Below are 15,836 nucleotides of genomic sequence, written 5' to 3'. Positions count from 1 at the left end.
ACTGAGTTTGCTAATGCAAATGGCTCAGTTAATTAACTAAATTGCATCCTAAACTGAACTTATATGAAACTCTTTTGTACTCTGATGGTTTTTCATGAAGAAAAACCATCATGCATGCATATAAATCAACTTTTCCTTCTTCCATTTTAAATCATTCTTTAGTACATGCTCTAGGGATGGTGATTTTGAGCAGATCAAACTTTCTGAACAGTGGCTGTAAGAATTTCTGTTTCATGTAATCATCTCACAAGTGCTATGGAAGTGTCAGTTATGATTTATCAATAAATCTGGATTGAAGTTTGCATTTAATAGTTGTTATGACTTCAGTTATTACTTTATTATTCAAGTCCTCCCTTGGATGATATCAAACCTGCTTCCAGTCCAGTTATGCACTGAGCTGATTGCAATGTAGTCAGTCACTGTTGCTTCTTTTCCTAATACTTGCATTTTTTTCAGAAATTGAATGGTTAAGAAGAAGCTGCTGCTTGATTTACATTTAGTAAGAAAATAAATTCATACAGAAAGCTTCCTCAGTTTTTCATAGAGAATACTTCATTTTTCTCTATGCAAGCAATTCTGTTTTTTTTAAAATCTGACACTATCAGTTATCATATATTTGAAGCCTATTTTCATGAAGTGCTTTGTGTATCTAAGTGACCCTCCCAAGGGGGCCATACAAAAATAACATTTTTGAAAGTCTTCACAGATGTCCCACAACATACTTTTGCTCCTGTTTTTGCAGCTTATCTTGTTATGCATATCAGGATAGCTAAATTTTAATCCACTCTCTGATTCATCAAAATAATGTCTGTTTATAAGTGTTGTCCTCTTTGAGTTTGGTGAGGCAGCTAGCAAGAAAAAGGGGTACTTTAGTATTGAAGGAAGAAACTGGCATATTTTCACTGCTGTTAAAATGACAGGATTTGGGATTTCTTTGCTCTCCACTTACCACTGAAAAAATTCTTCATATTCTTTTTTGAAAAATTACATGTTGGAGAGATGCATGTCCTCTTCTATATTCTCAAATGTCTGGGTAATAACTGCATTATTTTCTCTTTAGTCATTTCAGATAAACAGAGAAAGAGGTTGATTTGTGTGAGAGAAGTGATGTTTGAAATCAGGCCTCAGTCACTCTAAGTATAATATGTCCAAGTCATTTCAGTGGCTTTCCTTACTTTTAAATATAATGATGCCTTACTAGTAATATAGCTCATCAAGTTAATTAATTTGCAATAGCATTTCTGACTTCTGCAAAACTATTCCTATTTGATATTTGTTACTTACTGTCTCTACCTAATTAATTTCAACTTTTTCATTTTGAGCATTGTTCTTGAGTTAAAAGATTGAGCTGTAACCCTACAACCATTATTTTAATTGATACTGCGTTAATTGAATCTGCTTTCTGGATATTCATAAGAATTAAACACAATGGGAAAACAGAATATGATTTTACATCAGGTGACATACTTTATAAAAATCCTTTCTCCCTGTCTGTTATCATAAGAACTGATATTCCTTTCCATCTGCAGAGCTCTAATTCTTCCTATACTGCATGCACACAACTGTGTGTAAACTGAAAAAATAACAATCTAAAGCTCATGTGAGAAATAGCAGAGGAAAATTGGAGCAAGGGAAATTATCAAGGAGATCTAAACTGCCAATATGAGCTTAGGTAAGGTTTTGCACCAAAGTAATCAGTTTAGGGTAGGGATAGAATCAGCATAGTACTGTGTTGTTTAGGACCCTTGTGGGGTAAAATCATACAAGACACCAGGTTCAGATGGAACAGAAGCAAGAAATGCAAGTAATTTTAAAATTCATAAGGAGAAGAAATTAAAATACTCAGAAAAAGACCTAGGTTTTTAAAGCATGCAATTATTCAAATTTCAGAAATTCTCATGTTTTAAGAGATTTTTTGTGCTGGCAGTTTTTTGTGATTTTTTTGTGTATGTGTGTTTTAATGAAAAGAGCAAAATTTAGAATAAGTAAAACTTAATATGTGGAAAATGGTCTGATATTTTCAGGTCAGAATAAAATTGAATATTTTGAAGACCAATGTCAGTTGGTAAAATTAAGCTCTTCTGCTGTTTCACCGTTTAGAGCTTAAATCTTTTCCATTATTCTACCACTAAGCTTCCAATTAATCTTACTTGATTAGCACTTGAACTAAAGTACAAAATTTTAGATGTACCACATGCTTTGAGATCAATGATGTTTTGACACATAACATTGAAATTATATTGTCCTTTGATGTTGAACTCGGATTTGTTTTCTTTGAAAGTATAATCCATACTTTTGGTGTTTCCACTTGCAAATTTATTTCACATCTTTGGTTGCAAACCAAGGGGTATTGTCAGTGTTCATCTGTTGTGAAATAAGGCAAAGTTGAAAATGTTTAATTTGTACTGAAAGGGATAACCCAGATTTTTAGAAAGATGTTCCAATTGAAGTTACTTTTATTCAATTCATGTTTTTATTTGCGCCCTGTCTTCCTTGCCAGTTTGTAGCACAGCTTCATCTGGCCTGTGTCAGTCCTAGGCAGACCCAGGGGAAAGCATTTCATGTTGGCCCTGTTTTCACTCTGCTGCTGGTTTTGCATTATGGCCACTGTTCCTATTGGTTGTCACTCTTAGAAGAGAACTTCAGCCATCATCTGATAAAACTTAGCACTCTTTCTTAAATAGGAAGGAAAGACATAAGATACCAAAGGTAATGAAAGTAAGTAAACACTGGATCGTTACCCCAAGACAACAAGTGAATAAAAGGAGGATGGGGCCCAAAGCAAAAACTTAAAAGAGAGTATTAAAGTGGGACACTAGCTGCGGCTCATTCCTCCCTGGAGGCATCCAAGACCTTCTACCAACTCATTCAGAAAGCCCAGAAACAACAGCTGTGGGACTTTTATAGCTCCCACCAGCACTGGAATCCCACCTGAGGGGTGCATCTCCTGGAGCTGTGAAGAGCAGGCTGGAAGGACTGTGAGTAAAACAGTAGGGAAGATTCTGGAGGGCCCCATCTCCACATGTATCCTCTGCCACAGAAAGGGCATAAATCTGAACAGCCAGTCATCGTGTCCATGTCCATTACTCCTTGGAGGTTTTCCAATTTATGCTTCTGGTGAGCTGCAGAATTAGCTCAGGAAACAAGCTGTCCCCCAGGAGACAGTCTGCAACAGTACCTTGGCTTGATAGGCAGACTTGTAATTACCTTAAACTCATCAGGCTCTAATTTGATTAGCCAGCTTGACAGCTTTATGCCAGAGCTTACAAAAAACCCCAAACAAACCACAATGAGCTGGCAAATGAAATCCTGATAACCAGAATCTAAGGCTCTGATTCCCACACAATGACATGTGACACATTACTTGGATTTTACAAGGAATTGCCTTGTTAAACACTTACCTGTAGCCCTGACCTGAGTTGGTGAAAGTTTTTTATTTACTTGCTGTTGTTCTTTTTATCTCTGTGGTAAAATTAGATGACACTACCATATATAATTAACTGATCAAAAGATTATTTTTATATTAAAAACATTATAATCCTTTATTTGTGCTATACTTTTAAAGCAGGAGACAAGTTGCAAGAAAAGGCTGCATTTATTGAAATTACAGTTTACCTCTCATCATAGGTGGGATCAATAAATGTTTTGAAAACAGTGGCTGAAGTACAGCCTGTTACCAATACTTAATTATTCATCTACTGCTCCTCTGGATGGACTATACCTTAGTATATAATTGGTTACTTCCCCCTTTCTCTTCCTCTCCTCTACAAATTTTTGTTTCTCTCTCCTTTATTACACCTAAAATACTTGATTAATATTGATTGGAAGCAGATTAATTTAAATTTCAGATCTTAAGAAGTCAGCTTGGATTTTTATCTGCCTATGATTACCTATTTGCTTTCAGTTGTATTTCTATGGAACTTATTTACACTAACATTAAAGCTAGTAAACATTAGAGATTAACATTCAAAAGTTGTAAGAAAGATGAAACCAGTCTTGTATGAAATTAGGCCAAGGTCTGCATAAATTTTGAGTTAACACATAAGGGAAATGAATGCATTTTTAATTGTTTTCTTTCTTTTCTGGGGCCATTCTGGAAAAACAGATTTTTAAATGATATATTATATATATAATAAATCATATTTTTAAATTGTATTTTGAAATGAAGATAGTAAAAGTAATTTGTTTCATGAATCAGTCTTCATTAAATAGGATGTTAGGAGGTGTTTATAACGAACAATGGAGACAATGTAATATATGGCAAACCAACTTCTTGAATTACAAATACACCTTACATACAGTCTTAAAAATCACATGCAGGGATTAGGTAGAGGGATTATTTTAGTACCTACAAATCAATACTCTCACACCAAATTTTCAAAGAAACGTACAAGTCATGAGACCGTTGTGTTCCTTGTGGTCTCCCAGCAGCTGGTGGTTTGGTTTTAGTATCACTCATTGCTTACATGACTCTGAGTTTGGATTTATTGTCTTCTGAAAAATTTCAGGGATTAAAAATACACGGCACTAATACTTCTGTAGCTGGGCAATATGATAGTAGTGCTACCATTAAAGCTGCTTAACTTTACAGGGGATGTATTTTATATTGTGTGTCACAGGGATCTCTTGCTTTGCCACTTTTAAAAGGGTCACTTTGGTAAAAAATATGCTTTTAAAAATGAACATTAGGAAACCTTACTTTTCATGATATGGAAAGCCAGCCACGTTTCTTGGCTGATTTTACTGATGAACCACTACCGTTCTGTATCTGCCCATGCCCTATATTTGCTCCTTTTTTTTCTTTGGAAAGTACAGATGGTTTCTCCCCTAGGGTGTGTTTGCAATGTTGCCCATGGTGTAGAGTTGTGACACCTCACCTCTCTAGCTGTAGAAAACAGTCTGAGAAGGACAGCATGGAGCTTTGTGTTGGCTTATTTATTGCCAGCCTGTTCCTACATTTACTCCAAGTGCTTCAGAGATGAATTTGAACTGTGCCATTCACTGATTCTTAATTTCTAATATTGTTGGCGTAGAAGAATGTGCTTAGTTAAAAATCTGACTGCTTTGAATACAAATCAGAGAACCAAGTCGCCGGATCTGAATTGATGATATATTTCTTCATTCTTTTTCTTCACTGTGTGCATCTGCTTATGCATCTATGGATCCAGTTGGCAACTCTAGACACCTTATAAGAAAACATGCATATAAATATCTACATTTAAGATGTCAAGAAAGGTTAGCTATAATTCAAGTGATCAATGTCAAGTTTTCAATATTTTTTTCCTGATTAAAAAATTTAAAAAATTACCATACTGAAACATTTTTTTTACTAAAAATACTGAAAAGCCTTATGGTAAGGTTTGATTTTTTAAACATTTTATTTTAGTTTTTTTATGTGTGTTGTGGGTTTTTGCTGGGTTTTTTTAGGACAGAGTGTGTTTCAACTGAATTGCAAGATACCTGCCATAATAATTTTATTGTTGGGTCTACCCTCTCTTTCTCTTCTTCAAGTATATAAAGCTTGTATTTTAACTTTTTATATAAATGTATATATGTGTAGTCTTAAATTGTTTGTAGTTTGTTTATGGTTTTTTCACTAATATAATGGCTTCTGGTGTTTTTTCAGGTGTCCAAAGATCTTCCAGAAAAACAGAAAGAAATAGAGATTCTTCTGAAGGATTTTGTTGAACTTGATCAACAACTAAATCAGGTGATATTGTGGGTAACACCTGTCAAGAACCAGCTAGAGCTTTACAACAAAGTGGGTCAGCCAGGAGCCTTTGATATTAAGGTAAATTTTCCTCCAATTTAAAAAAGCATTGGAGTACTTAGTGGTCAAAAATTCAGTTGTATCAGTGTATAGTGTTTATTAATGATGTAACTTGGAGGCAGATGTCTGCAATAGTTCCCAGAAGTTCAAAACTCTGTGAATTAAGGAAACCTTTTATTCTTTTCTGCTGAATGGTTTCTAGTGAGAGGGTGATTAGAACTAATGGTTCCAAGGGGATGTATGAGGATGCATCATCTATTATTTTTGCCATATTAGGTACATGAAAAAATAGCCCCAAAAGTCAATGCATCAAATTTAATTTAAAGTGAACTAAAATTCCTTAAATCAGTGTTGAACCATTAAAGCCATTTCATTAAAGCTATTATGACTATATGAAAATCAGAACATTTAGGACCATTATGCAGTTCTGATATTGCAAAGAAAGATATTTAACTGCACAGATAACACTCCAGAATCAATAAAGGAGATTATCTAATAACTGTGAGAAAAATATTTGAAATATGATCTTTGATATTTATTTAAGTATTAAAAAAATGGCTTTGTATGGATTGACTTAGGCTAGAGGAATTAAGGCTGAAAAAAACGGTCTAGAATCAACTGTCCTGCTGGGTGTACACTTAGATCTTTTGGCCTTGCTCTTTTTCTATGCATACATGGTCTTCAAATAAACTGAGGAAATATTTAAAGAACAATATATCATCAAAATCTCTGAGGTTATATAGTAGCTCAGCATCTTGTTCATATAGGTGAAGATTAAACAGAAGACACTGAGGGTATTTTTGTATCAATTTGATGGTGCAATTTTCAGTGGAAAATGAAAAAAATATAAACATTGAAAATTTTCTTGTCTTGCAAAAAATGGAATCATACCTGCTCCTGAAGATGCATGGTTTTGCAGAGCATGTTTAAGTTTACTTTAACTTAGTTTCTGCTAAGGAGTTGGTTTAATGCCCAAGCACTTTTTAAGCCATGCAATCACATTATATAAAACACTGAATCTCAAGTCCTGTTGCAGTTCCATAATTGACAGAATGAGTTCAGCAATAGCATTTGTTCCCTTTCTAAAGGATGAAATTAGTGTAGCTTTTTGCAAATGTCATTGTATGTACTGAATGACTGATGGAATTTTGATTTCAAGAAAACGAACTCCTTATCTCGTGTAGTTTAACAGAAATTTTAGGTGATTCAAATATTTTTCTATTTTGTTCCTGTATTTCTAGAATGATTCCACCATTGAATTTTGTGTAAAATGAAAATAGGGCTAAATTTCTACAAAATATAGGACTATAGTATTCCATACTTATTGTGAGTGAAATGTTCTGCTTGGCTCTTCCATCTTGTGGTGATGTGACTAGAATATTTCTGAAAAATGGTTGAAAGAACAGGAAAAAAAAAGACAAAAAAAAAATTCTGTAGTCCTAAAATGGAGGGAGGAAGTCATGTATGCCCTGATAGGTGGGGGAACAATGAAGAGCTCCAAAGAAACTCAAATACCCTTTCTCTCTGTGAAAGACTCCACCAAATTTCTTTCACAGATAAATTTATATCAGTTTCCTTCTTATCCCTTTTTTTTTCCTTTATATCACTTTTTTAATGGTTTAATAGTTTTGTTGTAGACAAATTAGCTGTGATTATAAGGACTTTAAGGATTACAAGGACTACTACTATTATAAGGACTGAAATCATATGAAGTGTATTTGCTTCTTATCTGCATGTTATCTATGTGGATTGCTTTTAAAAGCCATAGATTCCACTTCTTTAAGATGTTGAATTAGGTTTATTCAGAGTGTAGGTTTCTTTTGACAGAGAGAAACTTTTACATTTAAGGCACTTTATTAGTTATCTCTGAAGGCAGATTATGTCCTCAGAACCTTTTTTTTAAGATTTAGCAGAGTAAGACCATTAATAACTACAAAACTCATGAGAATAAGAATGAGAAGATATATTTCAGGAAAGCAGCCTATTAATGACAGTGTTCAACTTCAAACACTCAGACCCATGCTAACATGCTGTCTGCCCTACACTGGGTCAAACCTCTCAAATAAATGATAACCCTCTCAAATAAATGATGAAATGTTTATATTTATGTGTATTTTTAAATTGCTATCCTAATCACAATTTTTATTAATTTAAATTGCTATGGTTAATGTGTACCTTTAAAAAAGTAAGTGTGTGTTTCCTACCTATGCAATGGATGTGTCTTTTGCTCTGGAATTCCCAGATGCTGTATAAATATTCAACATTTATTCTACATGCCTTTTAATGCCAATATCCAATATCCAAAGAACACTGAGGTATCTTCTATAGGATTTCATAACTCCTTTTCTCAGAAACAAGGGTGACACTTATGATCACCTAGTAGAATGAAGAACATAGTCATAATATTTTTAGAAAAGAAACTGGATAAAAAATTTTACAAATAATCTTTTTGGACATTCTAAAAGCTTGGAATCTATGAAGCAGAAGTTTAAAACTGGCCATCACACTTGTAAATATAGCACTGAAGTGGAAAAGACCAGGTTTATGTAAGTCCTCAGGAAAAACAGACTATTTTGATTATAGGATTTGTTGTAATGGCTTGCAAATTTTAATTTTAATTTCCTTTGAGACATTGTCTTCTATAAAATTTCTGTCAGTGTTCTTCATACTCTTACTAAGCCTGCAAGGTAAAGTTGTCCTTTCTCCTCAGCCATTAAGTCCTCTCCCAATTCTTTGGTTTTCTAAGTTGTTTTTTCAGAAAAATAGTTCCAAAATTTGCATGAGTACATATAAACTTTAAGTATTGTAAGGTTTCTAATTTCTAAAAGACACAAAATATTCAGTTTTGGAAATTTTCTGACCTCAGAAGCAGGTTGAAATAAATTATAAGAACATGTAGGGTTGGATAGGTAGAAGAGAGAGAGAACATGGATATGTGTTGATTTTAAATGCATGTCTGGTGTGTCTTTACCTTGTTAGCAATATTATGTTGAAGTAATATGCTTATTTTAAAGCAAGTTTCCTGCATTTTTACTTATGTTTAGCAAATTTCAATTACAGAGATTTGTGGTAGCTGAAATTCAAAATTGATACAAAAGTGCATCTAAAATACCAATTATCAATATTCTGAAAGAATTTTCCAAAATACAGTGATTTCTTTCTCTCAAAACCATATCAACCTTTGCTTCTTACATGCAACTATAATCTTATAACTATCATTGAATTTTCTTCCTTTAATCAAGGGGTATAATAAATGCAGGTCCTTATCAGATAATCTGATTTAACCTTTTAAATAATGTTGATCTATATAATACATGCATAATAAGTACATAAAGGAGAATATCTGGAAATTTCACTATCACAACTCACACTGATAACTTTTAATTTCTCTGAATTAATACCAGTTTAAAAATTCATAACTTTTTTCCACCTGCAAAAATCAGCAATTTAAAAGAGATGAGAAGTTCCTTAAATTTACTTAGAAGAAAACTTAAATAAAATCTCTAGCAGTGTTAACTTTTAATGGTGGCACAAAAGTAATTGTATAAGAGTAAAAAAGGTGCAACCAAAGGCAAAATTATTACATGTTGTTACAGAGAATTTGACAAAGACTTTGGAGACACAGTACATAATTGGGCTTGGCGACAGGTAAAGCAATTTAAATCTTTCCTGTAGCTCTTAAAAATACATCTCTGTTAGTAAATATGAAGTTCCCAGGACCATTTATTGGCCTGGAGGTTGACTGGTGCAGCACAGCTTGCATCCCTTCAGCAATAATCCCCACTCCCCCAAGAACACAGTTGCATCCAAAGTTCCTGTTGCTGCATGTGTGGCTGGTGCTAATCCCCGGCCATGCATGGGCATTGCCTTTGCAGTTTGTCCTATACTGGAAGCAAAGCTCATAATTTAATGGTGTGGTTAGTTATGCTGAATAATTTGGGCATAGCCATCTCCCTTTTTAGTTCATTATTTCTGTCACCACATAAAAAATCAGGGAAGGATGAAAATTAGTTATACGAAAATAAGAGAAGTTAAGATTGAGATGCCTCTACCCATACTCTTCAGCATATGATCCCTCCACCCATTAGGGTGCAAACAGGATCATATGCTGAAGTCAAAACTACAAATTTTATTTAACTATAAAAGGTGAGGTAGAGAGATAGAAGGAAATAGAAAAGAGAGGGGAGGGAGAAAGTGAGCAGGAGGAAGAGACAGAGATGGGTTGAGCAGAAGATAGGACCACCCATGGATCCAACATGGGTGTGCTGTTGGTCTTCCTTCACCATGGGCATCTCAATGGGACTTGGGAGCCCCAAGTTCATTTAAAACTTTTTGCTATTTAAAGACTCTTGCAGCCAAAGGAAATTATGTTCGTTGGCTAAATAGTTCATGGTTCCAGGTGCTTAACACCTGTTGCTTCCTACACTTGAATGCCAAGTTTAGTAAAAACGTACATAGACAGAGAGGCTCATTCCTACTTCACAGTAAGGCAATTAGAAAACAGACTAGAAGATGCCGACATAAAGAGATTGGACAAGTCCAGCATGTTCCTTGGTCAACCATGGGAAGTAAGACCTTGTGGTGACCAAGGTACATGCCAGGTGACTTTGCACTCCTACAATCCCTGGAACGTTCTGTCATTTGAGGTTTTGGGCAACATCTTAGCTTCTAAAGTGTGTACAAATGTCAGTTTTAAAAGCAGCAAAAATGTTAAGAAAAATGTGAATATTATTAAATTGTAGAAACAAACTTTTTAGATATCCAGTCCCAGAAAGCATAATGTACTTTGTAACAACATTTACTATAAAATATATCTCCTGCTGATTTTTTTTTTCCTTTCAGCTCATTCTGCTAACATAACTCTACACTTACCTCAAAGAATTACAATATGGCTCAGTAAACTCTAATATATTTTATGCCATTATGATTAGTCTTCATAATTTTCTTGGCCACAGTTTAGAGGCTGTAGTGCCACAATTATGACCCACATCCTCAGTTAAGATGATTTTTAGCAGTGGTGTCAAAAATCACACTTGAGCTTTAATAACTCATTTCTCAATACATAAGAAATGTATGTATTGAGCAAGAGCAGAGAAAGTATTCTTCATTCTCAGGATGTAGAAAGCCTCTGTACTAGTGTTTGTTTCACTCATTATTTTCATCCTTAATTACATTATTCTTCTATTAACTGTCAAATATATTTTTTTTTAATTTAAGAAACTATCCAAATAAATCAACATTGAAATGCATATTTGCAGGCTACAAATGTAAAGTATTAGGATAGATCTTTGTTCTTTTTGTTGAATTTTTTTTTTTCCACATTGACGTAATCATTTCCAATAATAGCATTATATGTAGCCAACACCTGTGAAATACTTATATATATGCGTGGGGGAAGAATGAAATATACATCTATAAGAGAGTCTTGACTCCTCTGCTACTTGTGAGCACTGGAACACTTCCAGGTCTGCAGTGTACCAACTTCTCATGCATGTAGAATATATTTCATATTGTGTCTTTTATAACTCTGGTTTCCCAAGCTTTACAGAATGACTCTGTCTGGGTTTGTTCTTTGACCTGGGTTTACCCTCATTCTGATAGCTATTTTGCATGATTTAGTATTCATACTTCACAAACTTAGATGTATCATCATGAATTTCCAATTTTACGAACTGGTGCCAAGGAAATAGTACAACAGTTGTTTGCATTACGGCATGGAAAAATATTGGAGTAGCGAAGAGAGCAGCTCTGTTTACAATACAGCTTCTGCCAGCATTGGTGTCTAATCTGTGGGTGTTACAGCCACAGTCAGTGGATGCAGCCATGGCAGGAGAACCTTTCACCAATGGCATGCTGAAGCTCAGCCCTTACTATGTCATTGTTTTTTACACGCTGGTACATTTTTATCAATCAGTAACTTCTTTCAATACTATTGACTATGTAATGCCTTGATTTTCCTGGTCCTGCTTTCAATTTATGTTGATCAACTTTATTTTTCTTAGCTATTTTTCTTCCTCTGTCAGTAGAAAATCCACAGCTAAAGATGTGCATTTTCTAACTCCTGCACATTAAAATACCATGGTTTTGCTGGTTATATTGCCTCAATCTTTATTCATATAAGTAAACCTGAGTCCTAGGAAGTGATGTCTACTTTTCAACTCTTAATGCAACCATATCCCCTCAGTGTAAAGCTGAAGCCCTGCAGGATAACACGGGTGATATGAAATACTGTCTGTCAGTGAAGTAATTTTGACATGAGGAAGTTTTATTTAGCATTTTTAGATCTGCCTGGTTCCTGTGTCTAACAGCACTATCTCAAATTTTTCCTTGCTTCTTGGGCTCTCTGAGGGTAGCCTTGCTTCTTTCAAGTCTGTGGCAATTTCATAGTATTTTGATATACATTTCCCATGGTACTTTGGTGGTATTTTGGCCTAGAAATGTGTGGGATATCCATCTAACAGCAGGACATAGTAGATTTAACACCAGAGAAAGCTGTGTAGCAATTACTGAAGTGTGGACTTCTACAAACTTTTAATAGGATGGTTTCAACCTTCCTTTTTAACCTAGACATCACTGACAAACATTTTCCAGGTTTTTGTTTGTTTGTTTGTTTTTTCCAAAAAATGTTAATATTAAAAAGAGCCCCTAAAACAAGCCCACAAATATTGCTGGGCTATTAAGATATTATATGAAATATTTATACAGAAACAGTTACAACTCCTCCATGCAGTATGGCAACCCTGCAGCTGACTTTGAGCAGTCAAAAATTTGTTGTCTCTGAGATATGTATAGCATTCGTATAGCTGGTTCAGTGAAAGGTCAGAAGATACTGCTCTGGTCATCCAGTCAGACCTGCTTTATAAAGTCATCCTTTCCATTTTCTGGCTTATTTTCTGCTTGAACTGCAACACATCTCTCTCAAAACTAATAATTTAAAAATCCCAGATTAAACCAAACCAACCAAGACTGTTTCTAATTTCCACATATGAACAGTCATCCACATCTCCTGCTAAATTGCTTCAATGGCTGAGGTAAAATCCTGCACATTTTTCCTCAACTGATTTTATTTAACTCCATCTTTCTGTCAGTGCTTTGTTTGCCAAACTAGAGAGAGGTCCAATACTGTATTAATAGACAGTAATTACTAAACCCTGTTTGTCTACCATCAGTACTGTTCTAATTCAGACAAGAAAGAAAATGTGGAGTATCTAATTAGTATTAGTTCAAAAAACTATTAGTATTAGTTCAAAAAACAATTATTGTAGTGGTCAAAGCAATTATTTTTTGGTCCTGATAATAATGTGGTTATCTTTAATCACAAGCTTTTTTTGGAAAAGTCAGATAATCAAAGTCTAAGAAGGTGGCAAATGTTGCTATAATGGAAGTTATAGTCACTTCTTCGTTGTCTCTTTAATGGAACATTTAAGGACAGACATGAGCACTTTGAATCTGTTTATTCTGATCCAGTCATCCAGATTTAATATACTTAAACCTTTTAGGGATTAGTTATTCTGAATATGTGGATATAGACCTATACTTTACACTTTGAAATAGCTCTGCCTACAGCATCAACAATCTGTGGAGCTCCAAAGTTATGGCTCAAGGAAGTTGTGCAAATACTGACCTTTATATCATCTTACTGGCTGTTCGTTGAGATTTGTTTACTTCAGTTACAAGGAAAAAAGGGGGATCTTGGAAGTGATGCTGCTCTAGTTGACAGCATAAGAAAATACCTTTAGAAAATCCAACCAACTTTTTGTCTTGATTTATCCCAGTTTTCTTTACCTCTAAATATTTATTTCCTGATAGTCCTGTTATATCCCAATTCTGCATATGACGGGACCCCAAGTCATTGAAAGTTTTGATTAGAGATTCCCAGATGTCTTGCTTATAGGACAGATCCTAGAAAGTTTAAAAGCATAGTTAAATTCATGCTGTATTTTGAAGAGCAGAGTAGGAATAATAGTGTTTTCTTAAGTACATAAAACCCAAAATGACTGGATAAGACATACCAGAAGTAAATGCTTTCTTATTACAACCTACTGCAAGTGTGGCTAAGATAAAATTAACATTTTGCAATCTGTTACAGTCAGATTGCACTTTTAAAATGTAGTCCATGTGACATTTGTGGTGTGCTAAGACTTTAGAAAAATACTTTAAATGGGAGTTAAAAGCTTTTTTACAGCCAAAAAAAATCTAACTTCTTTCTAATATGTACTTAGTAAAGCTGCTTTATTATGTTGTGATGTAGTCAACAAGATACTATTAGCCAAAAGCAATTTTAGAAACCCAAATATGTAAAGAATGAAAAGTATGTTGTCTAGTAAGCTAAGAAAAGCTTACAAATTGGTTAATGCTTATATAATTTTAGTTGCTCATAAATTTTAGCCATTAATGTGGATTATTTACTTTGTTATTTGGTGTTTGAAATCTATGGATCAGTATTTTTATGAAGTCAAACAGTTGAAGTCTTCTGAAAAATTTTAATTCACAGATTTCTTCAGCCCTGCTCAATTAGCATAATGAAACTTGTTTTCTTTTGCTCTCTGGTTGTGTAGTCCAGAAACACCTAAGTTAACCTAGAAAATAAGTATATCTAGAAAAGAAGTATAACCTAGAAAAGAAGTATATATACCTCTAATATCTTTTATTACTGATAGCAATCTTCATTTAATAACATTTTCAAATTTTTTTTTCCATCTAAAACACTCTAAGTTTCTGAGGCAGTGAAATTTTATTTACTGAATTCCTACTTCTAATACAAAATTTTGAAAGAACAAAAATACTTCAGAAGAAAATGAACAGTAATATTTTAGTGCCTAAAGGAGCCCTAGAACATACTCTAAACTTGCCAAGGATTTGTGTACTTTAATTTTGACGTTTGTCTAGTGTAGTCCAGAAAACAAAGGATGAATTCTATATTTTATACATTCTATATTTTAAATGCCATTTCACCTTCTTAGTTATCTACTATATTCCTAAAATCAGTACTTTTAGATTGTAGAAATAATCTTAAATTAATGGAAAAAGTCCATTAACTAGTTTGGGTCAAAGTGTACATTAAACAGAAGCTCTTTTTTCTCTGACTTTTTTTTTTCTTTTCTTTATTTTTTTTTCTTTTTTTTTGGTCAGTGGTAGCAAATGTAGAAAGTACATACAAAACTTCTTATGAGGAAATTAAAATACAGATATTTACCCAGCCTTATTCCATATTCCTCTCTGTCTGGTTGAACAAGCTGCACAGTGTAGTAAAGAGACACGTCAAGAAAACAGTGTTTAGATTTTCTTCTTTTGCATTTCTGGACTTTTAATAAGTTGAATATTACCATTGTATGCATTTACATGGGGTCCATTTACATTTAATACTTTCACAAATTCTTTGCCACTGCAATGATTTACTCTTTTTAGGACCAAATGGCCTGGGATGCTCTGCTTGATTCCAGTTCCCCTGCTGTTAAAAGAGGAACTGAAGCTGCTCTATTCCAACCTGAGGAGACAACCCCATCCTTCATGTTCTACAAATGTCTGCAGCTGGTGCTCCTTTCCTCTGCAGGAGAGCTCAGGATGTGTGGGATGGAAGGAAGGCTATGGGGACAGGGGCACAGAGGGGAGGGAGGTGGTAGTGGCTGCTCCTCCTCCTCCTCCTACCTGCTGAAAGCCTTAGGAGTCATCATCCCTCCTTCTGAGCATAGGAAAAGGTTAAAGCTGCACTTTCTGGGAATTCTTTTTGGTCTTCAGCACTGATATTTCCCCTGGAAAACAGTTTTCCAGGACAATTCTGACAGATTTAGGTTATTATAGAAGTTGAGGACATGGAAAAGATGGACAGAAATGCAAGTTCCATTTAAGGAATGGATGGAGAAATGACACTTCTGGATAGGAAGTGAGTTGGCAGAATGCAGAAATTAATGTTTCTACTGCTAGCTCACTGAAAACCCTGCTGACCCTTTCAAATCATCTTCTCCAGAGAATATAACAAACCACTTTTTATTTTCCAGCCACCTTTTACTCCAAATCCTCTTGCAATCTCAATGGTCCTTTCTCCCTGCTTACTCAGTTTCTCAAT

The 15,836-nt window shown here is 34.4% G+C and overlaps 1 protein-coding gene across 7 annotated transcripts in view; it reads left to right on the top strand.

Moving 5' to 3' along the window:
- Window positions 1-15,836, top strand: part of DMD (dystrophin) — a 979,946-nt gene that overhangs the window by 607,814 nt on the left and 356,296 nt on the right. For all 7 annotated transcript variants that reach the window (XM_059839939.1, XM_059839938.1, XM_059839941.1 and 4 more), the window contains one exon: window positions 5,627-5,791. In XM_059839939.1, coding sequence (XP_059695922.1) covers window positions 5,627-5,791 — 165 coding nt within the window. The remainder of the gene's footprint in view (window positions 1-5,626; window positions 5,792-15,836) is intronic.

This window comes from Haemorhous mexicanus, chromosome 2 (assembly GCF_027477595.1).
Source record: "Haemorhous mexicanus isolate bHaeMex1 chromosome 2, bHaeMex1.pri, whole genome shotgun sequence".
In the NCBI taxonomy this organism is placed as follows: domain Eukaryota; kingdom Metazoa; phylum Chordata; class Aves; order Passeriformes; family Fringillidae; genus Haemorhous; species Haemorhous mexicanus.
Note: the sequence above shows the minus strand (reverse complement) of the source record. Positions and strands in the feature narration are given on the sequence as shown.